Source organism: Heterodontus francisci, chromosome 17 (genome assembly GCF_036365525.1).
Source record: "Heterodontus francisci isolate sHetFra1 chromosome 17, sHetFra1.hap1, whole genome shotgun sequence".
Lineage (NCBI taxonomy): Eukaryota > Metazoa > Chordata > Chondrichthyes > Heterodontiformes > Heterodontidae > Heterodontus > Heterodontus francisci.
Genome location: NC_090387.1, coordinates 19278335 through 19297330, shown reverse-complemented (window position 1 = coordinate 19297330; position 18996 = coordinate 19278335). Strand labels below are relative to the sequence as shown.

The 18996-nt window shown below is 44.1% G+C and overlaps 1 protein-coding gene across 1 annotated transcript in view; it reads left to right on the top strand.

The window, feature by feature from the left end:
* Positions 1 to 18604, top strand: part of gins2 (GINS complex subunit 2) — a 47431-nt gene extending 28827 nt beyond the window's left edge. The window contains exon 5 of the mRNA XM_068049869.1: positions 18419 to 18604. Within this exon, the coding sequence (XP_067905970.1) occupies positions 18419 to 18499 (81 nt within the window). The 3' untranslated portion in view covers positions 18500 to 18604. The remainder of the gene's footprint in view (positions 1 to 18418) is intronic.
* Positions 18605 to 18996: the final 392 nt, after the last annotated feature.

Below are 18996 nucleotides of genomic sequence, written 5' to 3'. Positions count from 1 at the left end.
CGCTCAGGTTCCCAACTCCCTGCCAAACTAGTTTAAACCATCCCCAACAGCACTAGCAAACCTTCCTGCAAGGATATTTGTCTCAGTCCTGTTCAGGTGTAGACCGTCCGACTTGTATAGATCCCACCTTCCCCAGAACTGGTCCCAATGCCCCAGAAGCCTGAAGCCCTCCCTCCTATACCATCTTTCCTGCCACGCATTCATCTGATGTATTTTCCTATTTCTATACTCACTAGTACGTGGCCTTGGGAGTAATCCGGAGATTACTACCTTTAAGGTCCTGCTTGCTAATCTCTTTCCTAACTCCTTAAACTCGGCCTGCAGGACCTCATCCCTCTTTCTTCCTATATCGTTGGTACAATGTGGACCATGACATCTGGCTGTGTACCCTCACCTTCCGGAACGCTTGTAGCTGCTCAGTGATATCCATGATCCTTGCGCCAGGGAGGCAAAATACCATCCTGGAATCATGTCTGTGACCACAGAAACGTCTATCTGTTCCCCTAACAATAGAATCCCTTATCATTATTGCTCTCTTGTCCTTTCTCCACCCTCACTGCACAGCTGAGCCACCCATGGTGCTCTGGTCATGACTCTCGCTGCACTCTCCAGAAGAACCCTCTCTCCCATTGGTACTCAGAACTGAATACTGGTTAGAAAGTGGGATGCCCTCCAGGGACTCCTACATTACCTGCCTTGACCTTCTTGTCTGTCTGTCAGCCACCCAGTCCCTCTCTGCCCATGCTCTCTTAAGCTCCGAGGTGACTACCTCCTGAAATGTGCTATCTACGTAGTTCTCTGCCTCGCGGATGCACCACAGTGACTCCAGCTGCTGCTCGAGTTCTGAAACGTGGATCTCAAGCTTCTGCAGCCGGTGACACTTCCCGCATATGTGTTCGCCAAGGACACGTGGTGCGTCCACGACTTCCCACATACCACTGGAGGCACAACCCGCTTGGCTGAGCTGCCCTGCCATTACCTAGCTTTACAAACTAATTATTGCTAGTGTAATAAGTGGAATAACTTACCAGTTACTTGCCAATCAGCTTCTTCCTTTGTACCGTGGAGGCTGAAAAGGCAGAAAAGAAAGAGACCAAAGAGCACCTCTTTCCCCTAGTCAGTGAAATCCCTCACACACAACTCACAGCCTCACTCTTTGTCCAAACAGTGCTATGCTAATTAGTAATTATTAATAGATTACACTAATTGAAAAAAACCTTAGTAGTACTAACATTCTCATTACAAGGTAGCTATTTGAGGGTTTAAAAAAAATACTTTTTTTCCTCTGATTTTTTTTTTAAGTTATTTACAGATAATAACAGCTGTTACTTACCAACCAATCAGTTTACAGATTTCCTGTGATGTCACTGGTAGTTGTGTTTGTACTTTTCAAACCCAGCGCCTGCCGTCGCAAAGACTGAGAGACAGAGAGACTGTCACTGCTTCTCAGGTAGGAAAGGCCACGCTCCGATCTCCGGCCTGTATTTAAGTCGCTCCCGGCTGCCTCTGCTCCTTTCACCACAACTGTGTTTATATCCCCTATCCAATTTTGTATCCATGCTGCCACTGCCCCTTTTATCCCATGGGTTTCAGCTTTGCTAACAATGCAACATTTAATTTCTCCCTAATCTAGTTATCTGGTTTCCCCTTAAATGCATCTATGCTATTTGCCTCAACCATTCCATGTGGTAGCGAGTTCCACTTTCTAATCACTTTGGTTTCTGTGACCCGCTCAGTTTTTAAATAAAACAAGGATGTGGGGTGGGGGGGGGCGCTAACCCAGTTAGTGGTCCAGGCATGATCTGAAAAATTTTGTTTCCCCCTCAGTGAGTGGTTTTCTTTATCCTCTGTTTATCTGACTTCTGCTGAGTCTGACTGGCACCAGTCCCTCCCCCTCTCTTGGTAACTCGCGCAAATGGGCATTCTATATGTGGAAGCCTGGATAGTGAGTACCGGTAGATTATTTGATGGTGGAGGGGTTAATTGCTGAACCATTCACGTGTACTTTCTGGCAGGTCTCCAAAGAATAGCGCTCAGGAATGGAAACCCCCTCACTCAGGCTGTCGTGCCCAAAAGCTGCCTGGCGGAGATCAGTTAATCCAACGCAAAGTGGGAATCAAACCTAGGACTATGTGGTTTGTGTGGCTCAGTATTACACTGGCAGTGCCTTCACCCAGCAGGCTAACAGAAGAGGTTACCGTTTTTTTTTTGTTTGATTCTACCACCCAATCAGCACCCCAAGTAGTTTGGATATTTCTCCACATGGATAGCGTCACACTATCCTGTCTATAAACTTTCTCTTTCCTCCCTTATGAGCGTATGGCCTGGGGCTCAATTCACTGCCAACTTTTGCAACCTATGAAGGTGAACACTGCCCTCAAGTTCTATGGGTAAGATTATTTCAGGCAGCCATGGGGAATTGTTGAAATATGAGCCACAGCGTGATATCATGTGATGCATTCATCAGCCCATCGCATCCTTTAGAGGAGAGCAGGCCAATTCACCTTTGGCATTGCAGCTAGGTAGCAATGAGAAACAGCCGTGCTGTTTTATTGGGTGCTGACAATCCCAAGGTCCAGGGTGCAATCGATTCCCTAGGGTACTTAGCCAGGTCAACTGGAGGATCCTGCACATCAATGCCTGATGTGCAGGAAGTTGCCTTAATCCTTTGTAATTTGGCCCTCCCTAAACTCTTCAGGGAAGGGAATCAGATTAAGGAATGGTATCCTGGTGACAAAAACAATCCTTAGCTCCCATGACAAACGACTCCAATCAGAATGGTCTGAACAACAGTGGAGGAATTCTACAATGAGGCTCTATTAGACATGCCATTGAGAGAACCACTCCAAGTGTTCAAAGTATGCTTTCACTGTCTGGACAGGGTGGGAGGGGCATTACATTTTTGCCCCAGATTGGGTGCCAAGCATAGTAATTACCTGCTGTGCTTTTCACATCTGTGTCCTTCACAAAGGGTTGGTCTTTGATGGCTGGCGCGGAGGCCCTTACTCAGTCGCAACCAGAACTACATGGAGATGACCAACATTCAAAGGAGTTGTTAACGTCTAAACAAGGGAAAACAGATCTACTCTCCTCTGAAACACTTCTGACACCACAGTCTGACCTCCTCTCCTACTTGCAAATAAAGGGACATTCAACAACTTCCATTTACATAGCACCTTTAACGTAATAAAAGTCCCAAGGTGCTTCACAGAAGCCATATAAAGCAAAATTAGACATTGAGCCATGTTGACATTAGAGCTGATGGCCAAAAGCTTGGTCAAGGTTGTAGGTTTTAAGGAGCGTATTAAAAAGAAGAAAGAGAGGTGGAGAGGTTTAGGGAGGGAATTCCAGAGCTTAGGACCTAGGCAGATGAAAGTTTTAAAATGTAAAATGCCTCACACATTTGATGTGACCATAAACAAGTTAACACTGAGCTACATAAAGAGATATTAGGACAGGTGACCAAAAGCTTGGTCAAAGAGATGGGTTTTGAGGAGCGGCTTAAAAGAGGAGAGCAGCTAGGCTCAAATCGCTACCTATTCTACTGTATGATAACACAACATCCTTTTTTGCCCTCATATGACCATTCGAGTAATCATCACTTAAGTGAGGACAGTAACCTTTGCAGTAACATGGTGATGGTAAGATACCACCATCTCACCATCTCTCATGCTGCCTCATGAACTCCATGGATTTCTCCATGAAAGGGGTGAGATATTTAAAATTTGGAGGTCCAATCCCAGGTCCTGCCTGTAACAGGCATTCTGTGCCTATTTATCCTGCAAGAAGATTGGATAAAGGAGGGGAAGGCTAGCAGTGGAGAAGAGTGTGCTAGATGGCTTGGAAGAGCTCAAGTTAGGTATAGGGGTGGGGTATCAGCCTGTTTGCAGCAGAGGAAAGGTTTTAAGGATTGTGAATGCAAGTAGTTGCTGTTAGGGGAGCTAGGCGGACATAGTGTAAGGTCAAGTTAGAGCTGTATTAACCATACAAACAATAAAAGACAGGAAAAGACCCTCTGGTCCATCCAGACTGCTCAACACAATTGTGACACCCTCTGCATCATGATATATATATATACAGACTCCATCCCACCCAAAATCTCCTAGGAGAGGTGAAAACTAGACTAAACGCAGACCAAAGCCTCCTTGGCTACTTGTTGATAAGTATGATCAAAAATATTGATAAAATATGGGTGGCGCAGTGGCTAGCACCGCAGCCTCACAGCTCCAGCAACCCGGGTTCAATTCTGGGTACTGCCTGTGTGGAGTTTGCAAGTTCTCCCTGTGACTGCGTGGGTTTTCGCCAGGTGCTCTGGTTTCCTCCCACAGCCAAAGACTTGCAGGTTGATAGGTAAATTGGCCATTATAAATTGCCCCTAGTGTAGGTAGGGGAATTGAGGGAAGGTGGGGATGTGGTAGGAATATGGGATTAATGTAGGATTACTATAAATGGGTGGTTGATGGTTAGCACAGACACAGTGGGCCGAAGGGCCTATTTCAGTGCTGTATCTCTAAATAAATGCAGTGAAGCCATATGGAAGTGAAGAGAAAGAACCATTAATTGTTATTACCTGGTTGTCCCCTGCTGAACTGTCGTTAAAGGCCACACATGAGTTTCCATGCAGTTCAACTACTTATGGTTCTTTCACATGGGTTTTTGGTCAATTTCACTGCAGTGAGTAACTCTTCTACTTGTCACTTTGAGGAAATTTCATCCCCATCCTCATGATCTGACTCTTGGTTGGTGGAAAGACAGTTTCCAAGACTTTTTTTTCAGCCAATAGAGGAGTAGCTTGTTACAAGCTGGGATCTTTGCTCCAGAATTAACAGGGAGGTGATGGAGAGACTGGAGAAAATAAAATAAGAGTCAGACAGTAAATCACAGAAGGCAACTATTTTTTATAATGTAAAGAAGAAAAAGAAGCAGGTGCGTAAAACAAGTAATTTTAAACATTTGACCATTATACCATATTGTTATGACTAGGTGAGAAAGAGGTCCAGGGTTCCCTTTCAGCCTTCACCTGGTCTTACTGTAACAGGGTTTAGTATTAAACACACCGTATTTTTTTTATCTCCCCCTTGGTGAACCCTTGTTCACCGCTTTCCAATTATAAGGCAAAGAAACCAGCACAAACAGGCTTTCTTAGTTTAAAGAAGAAAAGTTGAAATTTATTAAACTTAAACTCTAATTTGGTTAACCCCTACGGATGCACGTCGCGTCCCACAATAGCATGCATAAGCGATACACACATGCAAATAGAGAAAGAAAAGCGAAGAAAAATTAAAGTGGAAAGGTTTGAGGCAATATCTGAAGATGGGTTTTTGTTACAGTTCTTTGAGCTCACTGTTGAGTCCTTGATTGTAGGTAGATCCTGCTCATCTTTGGGGCCCAGTATTCTTCTTAAACCGTGTTCGCTGTAGGAGACTTTTCTCTCTTGGGGTTCATGTGTCTTCAGTGGATTCAGGCTTGTGAGAAAGAGATGGGAGCAGACAGGAGAGAGATCTCAGTCCAGGAGCAAACAGATTTTCTGAGTGCAAACTTTCTGTGGCTAGTTCAAAAGAAAACCCTGGAACAGCCAGGTAGTCATGTGACCAGCTGGTCTAACCAGTCCTGGCCCTTGTTGATTGTATCCTCCTTAGTAGGCCCTGGAATGCGCTTCCTCACCTTCGATGTCTGTTAGTATGGAAATGTCTTTTCCAGCCACGGCTGATCTGTTTAACAAGACATTTCTTCACTCCAGTAATAATTTAAAATCAATGTTCATGACAAAATTAATGTGCCTCATTCTTGCCAGACCGGGGACTAACATGACAGTTTAAAGAAGAAAAGTTAAAATTTATTAAACTTAAACTCTAATTCGGTTTACGCCTACAGATACATGACGCGCCCATGCGAGCATGCATATGCAATACACACATGCAAATAGAGACAGAAAAGAACAGAAGACAAATAAAGTGGAAAGGTTTGAGGCAATATCTGAAGAGTATTTGTTATGGTTCTTCGAGCTCACTGTAGAATCCTTGATTGTGGGTAGATCTTGCTTTTTGTTGGGGCCCAGTATTCTTCTTAAACCTTGTTCTCTGTAGGGGACTTTTCTCTCCTGGGGTTCATGTGTCTTCAGTGGATTCAGAGGCTTGTGAGAAAGAGATGGGAGCAGACATGAGAGATCTTCTCAGTCGAGGAGCAAACAGACACTCTCTGAGTTCAAACTGTTTGTACAATTCAGAAAAACCCAGATTGCCAAGCAGGTTAGTCTTGTAAGTAACTGGACTGACCACGTCTTGGATTGTATCGACTTAGCAGTCTCTGGAATGCCCCTTTTACACACAATACCTGGTGATCAAGACACATTGTGGGTTGACTGTGTCAGGGAATGGTCCTTCGTCCTTCCAATCACCGTCTATTAATATGCAAATGTCTTTTCCAGCCACGGTTTATCTGTTTAACAAGTCCTTTCTTCACTCCAGTAACAGTTTAAAATCAATGTTCATGACAAAATTAATGTGCCTCATTCTTGGCAGGTGGGGGCCTGGCATGACATCTCCACACCCAGCAGAATGAAATGCGATTTGAGAAAAGCACATTTAATTAAAAGGGTCGAGAGAAAATATAAGGTACAGAAAAAAAAACATGCATTTCTATCATTCATTCACAAATACTAAAACTTATTAAAATCGCCCCTTTTTTGGCATCCCAATAGACATGTGGTTCTTTTTTGGGGAAGTTTCTCTTCCATTTGCCCACTTCAGTGGCTGCCTAAGGTCTTTGTTCCTGCTGACGTAATTTTCTTTTCAGGAGAGTCAGTAGTGGGCGGGTCTATCCTGAACTCTCTTTCAGTGCTTTGCTGAGTCATGCAAAGGCTTTTGATTTTGGGGGATGGGTGGTTTTCTTTGCTTCTGACTGTGGGGGAGTATTCTTTGCTAATCTCCCCGTTGTCCCAGAGGATACCCCTGCCTGCAGGTATTTGTGCAGACTCTACTGCGTTCCCCTGTGGCACTTCGACTAGGTGAAGCATCACCCTCATGGTTTCTCTGCCCCCTAGAGGTCTTTCTTTGTCTCTGCAGGTTCCTTTAAATGCTGTTAGCAACTCTGGTGGGGTGCTTCTAGTGTCTGCATTTACGTAGGAGGATGTGGGGTCTAACTTTTCACATTTTTCGGGGTTGGCTGACCGGACAGTAATGGTTTTCATTCAGGATTCCTCTCAGACTTCCTTTAACCTGCCCTCTTGGTCACTTTGTCCCCTGCCCTATCTAACCTTTTTCCAGCCTTGTGCCTGCCTATCCCTTTTTGTTCTCTGCGGGGGTCCTTACAGTTCACCAGCCCTCTGCTGGAGGGTCCTCCTAACACTGGTCCAGGACGTAGGGGTGCAGGTTTCACTAAGTTGGGGTTTTCCTCAACCTGGCACATGTGGCAACTCCTGCAATACTCCACCACATCTTTATGGAGTTTTGGCTAGTCAAACTGCTGTCTTATGCGGGCTTTGGTCTTTTGTATACTGGCATGTACAGCCACTGTAGTCTCGTGGGCCTTTCTTAATATTTCTCTCTGGTACCTCTGTGACACCACTAACTGGTGAACTACTGTCCACTCTTTGCTCTCAGGTCTGTGAGGAGAACTCCATTTCCTCATCACTACCTCATTCTTTAAATAGTAGCAATCAGGGACTCCCTCTGCTTCACTTTCAGACTGGGCAGCCTGTGCTAACGCTTGCAATACTGGGTCGGCTCACTGAGCCTCAGCTAGGGAAAATCCATTTAATTAATTCCCTGGGTTTCTTAACTTTCCAAAGAAAATCTCAGATAGATAGACCTGGTCATCTGCCTGCAGTGCCAATTCAGTCTCCTCTGGGGGAGCTGGTTTGATCATGGCTTGATCCATCACACATTCAGGGAAACTGCAGGGGTCTGTCCCTGCCACTGCCCTGTCTCTCTGACCTCCTGTGGTTTTTCTTTCACTGCTGTGGGGGGCTACCACTTTCACCCCCACCAGATCATTACCGAGGAGCAGGTCAACCCTGCTCCTGCAAACTAGGGGCAATCCCTATGGTCACCGGTCCCGAAATTAGGTCACACTCCAGGTGCACCCGGTGTACAGGTACTGGCATACACTGCCCTCCAATACCATTGACTGCCATTCTGGTGTTCACTGCAGTCTCTGGGGGAAAGGTCAGGCCTTTTCCCAGTAAAAGGGATCTAGTGACCCCTGTGTCCCTGAGAATTACTATGGGCTTGCTTGCCCCACTCGAGGGGTATGGGGTTACTTTCCCTTCAGACACAAAACCCTGATAACCCTCAGGAATCCTATTAAATTTTCCTGCACTTGCAGTCGTAAGCTTCCTGGGTCTCATTCTTACTGCAGTTAAAGCCGCAGCTTGTTCTGCTGTGCTTTCTATCAGGTTCTGTCTTCACTGAGTGGGTATGCCCTGCTTAACCCTTTAGTTTCCAGCAGTCAGCTTTTAAATGCCCTGCTTTATTACAATGGAAGCACACAGGTCTCTGGTCTCACTCTTGCTCACAGCACCTTCCTTTTTGGCTAGAGGAGGGCCCCATGTGTCTCCTTCTTTCCTTTCACTCGCAGGACTGCTTGGGCTCCTATCACCTTCCCACCCTTTGTCCTTTTCGGATTTGTGGGGGTGACTAGGAAAGGTTCTCTCCTGGGAAACCGACTTATAAATTAAAGCAAACTCATCAGCCAGAACAGCTGCTTGCCGGGCTCTCTGAACCCACTGCTCCTCTACATGGGTCTTTATGGAGAGTGGGAGAGAGTGTTTAAATTTCTTGAACAGAATTACTTCTCTGAGATTCTCATAGATGAGCTGTACTTTAAGAGCCCTCAACCACTGGTCAAAAGCCAGCTGCTTACTTCTTTCAAACTCCAGATAAGTTTGATTAGCATGCTTCTTGAAGGTTCTAAACTTTTGGCGATAGGCTTCGGGTACTAATTCATATGTCCTCTGGATAGCATTTTTTGTCAGTTCATAATTTGATGAACTCTCATCTGGCAACAGGGAATAAACCTCATGGGATTTTCCAGTTGGCTTGCTTTGTAGTAAAAGAGGCCAGGTCTCAGCTGGCCATTTTAGCTGCCTTGCCAGTTCCTCAAAGGACACAAAAAAATTCTTCAACATCCTCCTCATTGAATCTTGGAATTAGTTGAGCTAGTTTTAACGATTTTGTACCCAGCCCTGAATTACGCTCCTCCATATTGGCCATGCTTTCACTGGGGTTACTCTGTCACCCCCTGGTTAACTCAAGCCGCTTCAGCTCTCTATCTTCACATTCCTTCTTTCTCTCTCTCTCTCTCGTTCCTTCTCCTGTCTTTCTCTCTCTCTCCTCTCTTTCTTTCTCTTCACATTCCTTCTGGAAAGCTCTCTCTTTCTCCCTCTCTCTCTCTCTTTCTCTTTCCCTGTCTTCTAATTCAAGTTTCCTTTGTTCCAATGGTATCTTTGCGAGCAATACCCTGTCTGGGTCTGCTTCTAACACTGCTTCTGCTTCTTCAGATTCAAGGGAAAAATGGTTGACTTCTAGTCTTAGGAGTTCAGACTTCCTAGCCTTGCCACGTACAATGATCCCACACTGCTCAGCTATTTTCCTCAACTCCTCCATAGACAGTGCTTTTAACTTATCCCAAGTTACTATACCCTGGCTTGGAGAGTTACTAGCTTCAGTCGCAGAGATGTTCGTATTCAAGCAGACAGAACCACAGGAATACCTGTATTGAAATCTTGCTCTTTTTTGATTGGGAACAATTTGGCTTCCCACTTCCAATTCCTCTTATTTGTCTGTGGGTCAATTCCGGACGCTAGCACCCAAATTTCTGTGATGACCAGATGAGAAAGGTGTCTAGGGGTCCCTATCAGCTTTCACCGATCTTACCGTAACAGGGTTTAATTTTACACAAGCCTTGTTTTTAGCTCCCCCTTGGTGAATCCTTGCTCACCACTTTCCAATGATAAGGCAAAGAAACCAGCACAAACAGGCTTCCTTAGGTTTAAAGAAGAAAAGTTGAAATTTATTAAACTTAATCTCTAATTTGGTTGACGTCTATGGATACACGACACACCCACGCTAGCATGCAAACGTGATACACACATGCAAATAGAGACAGAAAAGAACAGAAGAAATAAAGTGGAAATGTTTGAGGCAATATCTGAAATGTTGTTGTTACAGTTCTTCAAGCTCACTGTAGAGTCCTTGATTGTAAGTAGATCTTGCTTTTCGTTGGGGCCCAGTATTCTTCTTAAGCCTTGTTTGCTGTCGGAGAATTTTCTCTCTTGGGGTTCATGTGTCTTCAGTGGATTCAGAGGCTTCTGAGAAAGAGATGGGAGCAGACATGAGAGATCTTCTCAGTCCAGGAGCAAACAGACTTTCTGAGATCAAAGTGTTTGTACAATTCAGAAAAACCCAGGTTGCCAAGCAGGTTAGTCATGTGACTAACTGGACTGACCACGTCTTGGATTGTATCACTTTAGCAGTCTCTGGAATGCTCCTTTTACACACAATACCTGGTGATCAAGGTCCATTGTGGGTTGAATGTGTCAGAGAATGGTCCTTTGTCTTACCAATCACCGTCTGTTAATATGCAAATTTCTTTTCCAGCTGATCTGTTTAACAATCCTTTTTTCACTCCAGTAACAGTTTAAAATCAATGTTCATGACAAAATTAATGTGTCCCATTCTTGGCAGGTGGGGGCCTAGCATGGCATTATATTATATCAATCAGTGATAATTAGAATTGGGCAATTTTTCAGTGTTAATGGGTTGGATGAATTTTTTTTTGAGGCGGAGACTGAGAAAGTACCGAAGTCCCTACGTTTTCAGTAGTCTGAGGGTTAAAGATACCTTTTGGCTAAATTAAAATCATGGACCTCCTGTGGGATACTGCCACCAGATCAGGTTGCTCTCAACTATGCAGTTGCTTCCTTTATATTGTGAAGCTGTGCACTGCAGTGTTTATGCTACAAATACATTACACCCAAGTTAATCTGAAAGAAATCAAAGGTTGATGTATCTCGAGCATGGGAATTTGAAGGTTCTTATGGTTTTGTGAAAGATTCTGATTTTTATTGTATGAATCTAAGCAACAGCAGCTTTCCAAGTGAATTTAAGTAACTGGGATTCCAGTGTGCAAAAGCAGGAACATGATTTGTTGGATTAAACCTACGATTTTGTAAAGGATCTCTTGCAAATAATGGCATGCACTCCGAGGTCCCAATTTCCAAAAGAGTGTCAAATAGCTGAAGGAACATAATTCTGTCATCACAGAAATTTTTTTTATGGTAACAGAGATAACTGCAGGTAAGCCAAGAAATCCAGAAATTTGATTAGCTCATGAAATCCCCTAAGTCAAGGCACACAGACCCCCAGGGTAAGGGATTTGAAAACATGTAGATTGAGGAAAAGCAGCTAAAAGAAAGTGCTGAGTGAGCTGACTTTTGGAGAGCGTTATAGGATGATGATCATGTTGGGGCCTGGTGCCTTCAGGTCTGGCTCAGTTCCTATAACCTGACGCCAGAGTTTGGTTTACTTCTGACCATTTATTATTGATTTTCTTGTTAAAACCTATGTCTTCAAAGCTTACTTTCTCCCTCTCCTTAGCTTTGGATGCATTATCCATAGCCCCCTCCCGTAAGTAGCCAACTATCTTCTCTCTGGGCTCCACCAATCCCATTCTCCATATGGCACTTACCGTGTGAAATTAGTCCACATTGCTCACTGGCCATTTCTGTCTGATATTTTTTGCCTTTCCCATCTCGCTCATGAGGAAACGTTAGGCCAGTGTTTTTTGTCGTAAGCACAGTCTGTAAAGTAGGTTTGCTGACGATTGTTTACGGCAATGTTTCAGTTCTTGCTTAGAAATCATAGAAAGTTTACAGCACAGAAAGAGGTCACTTGGCTCATCGTGTCTGTGCCAGCTTGTGCACTTTGTTTAACCAAACCCCTAAACTACTTATACCTTCAACCTTTCTCCATCATAACACTGTACCCTATACTACACCACCTCTACCCTGCACTATACCATCCCCCACCCTATACCCAATACTACACCACTTCTACCCTGCACTATACCATTCCCCACCCAGTACCCTATACTACACCATCTCTACCCAGCACTATACCATTCCCTACCCTGTACCCTATACTACAGCACCTCTATGCTGCATGATGCTATCCCCCACCCTCCTTCATTCCACAATACCCAATATTACATTACATCTATGCTAAACTATACCACTCAGGCCCTACATTACACCTCTTCTACTGACACCCTGTGCCCTCACAGTAGTCCACCATCCTTACCCTATAATATATCTACCTCATATACCTTACAGTATATCACCACACCCTACATGGTGATCAAGGTCCATTGTGGGTTGAATGTGTAAATGAATGGTCCCTTGTTCTTCCAATTACTGTCTGTTAATAAGCAAATGTATTTTCCAGCCATGTCTGATCTGTTTAACAAGTCCTTTCTTCACTCCAAATCATGGTACCTCCCTGCCTTATATTTGACCTCCCCTGCCCTGTCACAGCATTATGTCCTACACTACACCATTCATGCCCTATCGTATCCTACCTCTGCTCCATGCCAACCTGCCCAGCGCTGCACCCCATCCTATAATTCCCAGCTCTATGTTACACTATCCCTGTCATATGTGATTCCATCATTTCCCTACCAGCAATGCCCAATGGCCCTACATAGTACCACCCTTGCCTTGTCTTATTTAATGTAATTTATTTTTCCTAGCTGTTACTTGCTGATTTACAAGTGCTATCATTTGAACAACAGGTGCTGAGATCGTGAAGGTTACACACTTAGATTGGGTGCACTCGATGGACAGTGAATCCAGCAGAGCATAGTAACTGTAAACTCGTCTCCAGTGGGTGAATGTATCTTGTAGTGTGGAACTGATGCATACAGGGTGTGTGAGTCTTTGCTCTGATCAATAGTCTGTGGCAGTGAGCTGATCGCAGCCAAAATGGTAGCAGCAGCAGCAGCATTATAATTATCCTCAGCATCGCAGACTGAGGAGGAAATGTCAGTCTGGGTTCCCGCTCTTGATTGCTCTGTAGTGAAACCTGCTGGAAGGAGATGTGTGGAAAGAAAGAAAAAGCTTTTTTTTTTAAGTTCATTCATGGCATGTGGGCAAGGCCAGCATTTATTGCCCATCCCTAATTGCCCTTGAGAAGGTGGTGGTGAGCTGCCTTCTTAAACCACTCTGGTCTGTGTGGTGCAGGTGCTGTTTGGGAGAGAGTTCTAGGATTTTGACCCAGCGACAGTGAAGGAACAGCAATATGGTTCCAAGTCAGGATGGTGTGTGGCTTAGAGGGGAACTTGCAGTTGATGGTGTTCCCATGCGACTGCTGCCTTGTCCTTCTATGCGGTAGAGGTCATGGATTTGGGAGATGCTGTTGAAGGAGCCTTGGCGAGTTGTTACAGTGCATCTTGTAGATGGTGCACGCTGCAGTCACGATGCACCCATGGTAGAGGGAGTGTATGTTTAAGTGTACGGGGGATGGTGATGTATAACTTTCTTTTAAAAAGTGCCTTTCACAACATCAGGTCATCCTAAAGTGCATAAACTGCCAATGAAGTACTTTTGAAGTTTAATACTGTTGTAATGTTGAAAATGCAACAACCAGTTTGTGCACAGCAAGCTCCCACAAACAGCAATGTGGTAAAGAACAGAGTGTCTCTTTTAGTGATATTGGTCGAGAGATAATTACTGGCCAGGATACTGGAGGGAATTCCTCTGCTCTTCAAAGGAATGCCATGGGATATTTAACGTCCGCCTGAGAGGGTGGACGGGGCCATGGTTTGACAGCTCATCCCAAATTTGGAATCTCTGACAGTGCAGCACTCCGTACTACACTGGCAGTGTCAGCCTAGATTATATGCTTAGCTCTGTGGAATGGGACTTGAAACCTTTGGACTAAAATAGGAGAACACTACCACTGAGTCACAGCTGACACTGCAGTAGATGTTAGGTGGAGGAAAAGAGAAAATTGAAAGGGAAGCAGGAAATAAAATTAGCTCTTTGTGTTGATGTAAATATGATATATGAGGCATTGCCGCTCGCAGAGATATGCTGTTTGTGTCCCCAGGTGAGACAGAGTTATGTACTTTAAGTCTAATCCAAAGTCTTTTCTGAAGGAGCTGTAAAGTGGTTTGAAATTGCATGCTGCTACACCCGCTACCTCATTCATCCCTCAGTCATGTCACTTACTGCTTGGTGTGTGTGAGTGCTTCTCTGCTGCACTCTGTGCTTCACTAAATGCATTTTGATGGGTCTGTGCATGTCCTTGCTATCTGACTCAATCTGCGTGACTGCAACTGTCTATGTGCGCAATGCAGCACATTCACACGAACTGGTGTATTCAGATGATTGGCACTCTTAAATCATTCTTTTTGGCATAGTAATTATCTTAAAAGAAGATCCTAACAGTAGGGAGCAAAGTACCTTAAAATCCTCTTTGAAAACGACAACATCTAATGATGGTGAAAATCACCAGCCATGTGTTATGGCGTTGAGCGCTGATCTCTATTGTGCAATGTGTATTGATGCACAGAGTGGAAGACCGATCCCTGCATGAAAGAAAGACTTGCATTTATATCACAACTTTCATCACCTCAGATCATCTCAAAGTGCTTTACAGCCAATGATTACTTCTGAACTGTAGTCGCTGTTGTAAGGTAGGAAACACTGCAGCCAATTTGCACACAGCGAGGCCCCACAAAAGCAATGTGATAATGACCAGATAAGCTGTTTCATAGAAACATAGGAAATAGGAGCAGGAATAGGCCATTTGGCCCCTTGAGCCTGCTACATCATTCAATTAGATCATCACAGAATCGTTACAGTGCAGAAGGAGGCCATTCGGCCCATCGTGTTGCCACTGGCTCTCTGAAAGAGCAACTCCCTCAGTTTCATTCCCCCGCCTTCTCCCCATAACCCTGCACATTCTTCCTTTTCATATAACTATCTAATTCTCTTTTGAATGCTTCAGTTGAACCTGCCTCCAACATGTTCTCAGACAGCGCATTCCACACCTTAACCACTCTGCGTGAATAAGATTTTCTTCATGTCCTTTTTGCTTCTCTTACCAAATACTTTAAATCTGTGCCCTCTCGTTCTCAATCTGTTCACGATTGGGAACAGTTTCTCGCTATCTACGAAGAAGGGTCACTGACCCGAAACGTTAACTCTGCTTCTCTTTTCACAGATGCTGCCAGACCTGATGAGTCGTTCCAACATTTCTTGTTTTTATTTCTCTCTATCTACTCTGTCCACACCCCTTATGATTTTGAATACCTCTATCAAATCACCTCTCAGCCTTTTCTTCAAGAAAAACTTCTCCAATCTATCTTCATAACTGAAATTCCTCATCCCTGGAACCATTCTCGTGAATCCTTTCTGTACTCTCTCCAGTGGCCTCATGTTTTTCCTAAAGTGCGGTGCCCAGAACTGGCCGCAATACTCCAGCTGAGGCCGGACTGGTGTCTTTTACAAGTTCATGGCTGATCTTCTACCTCAACGGCATTTTCCTGCACTTTGTGATGTTGATTGAGGGATAAATATTGACCAGGACACTCAGGATAACTTCACTGCTCTTTCTTTGAAATAGTGCATCCACTGTTACATCCACCTGAAGACATCTCATCCAAAAGACGCTGCACTGGAGTGTCAGACTAGATTTTGTGCTCAAGTCCTGAAATGGGACTTGAACCCAGAGACTCAGAGGTGAGAGTGCTACCAACTGAACCAGAGCTGACACTGTCGAGTCCCGTCTGAAGTCTCATCTCAAAGACGGCACCTTTGACAGTGCAGATGCCCTAACTATAATCTCCCAAAGATCTCTTGATTTGGAAACTGTTCCTTTAGATTGGAAAATTACTCTGGCAAGTTACTCTGCTATTTGAGAAAGGTGAGAGAGGGAAACCAGGGAATTATAGACCAGTTAGTCTCACAGTTGTTGTCAGGAACTTACTAGAATCTATAATTAAGGCGAGGGTGATTTAACACCTTGAAAATGTTCAGCTGATCAGAGAGAGCCAGCGTGGATTTGTAAAGGGTAGGTCATACCTGACAAACCTGATTGGATTATGGCAAATGGATTTCAGTGTAGGCAAATGTGATGTCATCCACTGTGGACTGAAAGAGGATAGAAGAGTGTGTTTTTAAATGGAGAAAAACTAGAAACAGCAGTGGTCCAAAGAGTTTTGGGGTCCAGGTACATAGATCATTAAAATGCTATGAACAGTACCAAAAATAATCAAAAAGGCCAATGGAATGCTGGCCTTTATATCTAGAGGACAGGAATACAAGGGGGTAGAATTCATGCTTCAGCTATACAAAGCCCTGCTTAGAGTACAGCTGGAGCACAGTGAGCAGCTCTGGGCATCACACCTTAGGGAAGATACATTGATCTTGGAGGGAGTGCAGCATGGATTTACTGGAATGATACCTGAACTCCGAGGATTAAATTACAAGGAGTGATTACACAAACTAGGGTTGTATTCCCTTGAATTTAGAAGGCGAAGGGGTGATTTGATCAAAGGTTTCAAGATGTTAAGGGGATCAGATAGGGTAGATCGGGAGAAACTCTATGACTCTAAACTATTTCCATTAGTTGGGGAGTCCAGGACAAGGGGGCATAGTCTGAAAATTAGAGCCAGACCTCTCAGGAGTGAAGTTTGGAGCCACTTCTCGCAAAGGGTGGTAAAATGTGGAACTCTCTTCTGCAAACGACAATTAATGCTGGATCGGTTGTTAATTTTAAAACCGCGATTGACAGATTTTTGTTAGCCAAAGGTATTGAAGGATATGGGGCAAAGGCAGGTCACAGATCAGCTATGATCTCATTGAATGGCAAACAGCTCAAGGGCTAAATGGCCTTCTCCTGTTCCCATGTAGTGTCAGTCCCAGATCATGTACTCAAGTCTCTTGAACACACAAGCTTCTGACTCAAGAAGCAAAAGTGAATCATACCAACAGAGGTCATCGGACAAATTCTGGTCCAGTTCCCCAACAGTTAAGTAAACACCTTGGATCACATCAAAGCAGATTTAATTTAGTTCAACAGCGAAAAGCACCAGACCAGCTGTGTGACAACCACTTCCCCAGCCTGTCATTTGACTTTCATTAATAAATTGCATTAAATATCTGGAGGTGGTATTCCATCAACAGCAATCCTGAGATTAAGTTCCATTTAGCCCTGATTCTGTCAGTGAAATATGGCTGTTAATGTCAGCCTCTAATTTATTTGAGATTAATGTCATATGCAGCTTTCTAAAAAGATTAATTATTGAAAGGTATTTCGGGAAACATTTTCACAGCATTAACCTGCATATTTAAACTTGAATGGGCTATTTAGAGGGCTATAAAGGAATCCACTTCATTGCTTTCATCTCTTTATTTATTTCTAAATGGACTTTGACAGGCAGGGTGGATTTCTTTCAAAAATTAGTTTACTAAATACAATGTGACACACAAAACTTTCCCCTCGTGCTTTAATTGGTGAATACAAAACATGATGGGTTAGTAATCCATATGCACAAGATGGTCGCAGGCTTAGCCCTTAGTCTGTGCTTAAGTTAGCGACTTACAGAGGCCAGTTGAAGTTTCCCCTCCTCAGCTGTGAGATGAAGCCTTAACAGTCACTGTCTCTCTGATGAGATGTTAAATCGAGGGCCCGTCTGCTCTCTCGTGTGAACATTAAACAACCCATGCACTATTTCAAAGGAAAGCAGGGGAGTTCTCCCTGGTGTCCTGGTCAATATTTATAACTCAACCAACATCACAAAAGCAGATCTTGTGCTCATTATCAATTACTGCTTGTGGGAGCTTGCTGTGCACAAATTGGCTATCGTGTTTCCTACATTCCAGATGACTACACTTCAAAAATACTTCATTGGCTGTAAAGCACTTTGGCAGGTCACGGCACATTCTTAAGGAAATGGGCTCACAGGCAAACATACTGTGGCCACCACCCTGTCCCAAGAATGCTGACAGTGCAAGTCTTTCTTTCACAGTCAGGGCAGTGAGATGAAGCCTCAATTGACCTCAGCACCTCTGAGCTCAGAGACAGGAGTCAAGGTTACCACTCCGGCTCACGACCCAGTAACTGCCGCTGCCAAGTGCGGACGTCGAGTGAGCTTGGGATCGACCTTGGGCTGTGATGCCTTCCACAGCCAAATAGTTTGTTGACAGTCTCATCGTGAAGAATGGCCGTTCTGGTGAGGTACTGAAGGGCTGTCGGCGACTGCGCAACTGTAGGTCAACAGGAGTTAGCTCCTCAAGGGGGTAGGAGGAAGTTGGAATGGAAAGGATGTGACATATGTAGGAGAATGAAGCTCACGGAGTATAGGTTGTGACTAAGATGCTGTGGATAATTTATCTTTTTTTCCACTATATTAGATTGATCAGAACACAAAAGTCAGAATTTGGTATAAGCCGAAAACATTAAGCATACAGCAAGTACAAAGCATGGAACCTTGAAAGGGGAAATTTCCCGCAGGAAAGGATCCATACGTGTCACACACGATGTAGGACAAAAATCCGTGTGGAATGTTGCTGTTTCACGAGGAAGTCCCATCCCGGATCCCAACCTATATGCACAGCTTTTTATTATTAACTTCTTAAAATAAAACTGTTTTCTGCAGCATCTTCCAACTTATATCAGTGAAAGCAGGAGAGACCTCCTTGTTCTGCTCCAGAGCTTCCAGGAGAGGGAGCTACCCCATCTCAGTAACAATCACAACCTTTCACTGTAATGAAGGACCTCTGCAGTTAAGCTTTCATTGCTAATTTAAAAGTTTTAAAGAAGTTTTTATTTCTAGCATCAAGCCCTGTAGAAATCTTTTTAAAATAAATTATTCATTCTTGGGATGTGGGCGTCATTGGCAAGGACAGCATTTGTTGCCTGTCCCTTATTGCCCTTGAGTGGTTTGCTAGGCCATTTCAGAGGACAGTTAAGAGTCAACCACATTACTGTG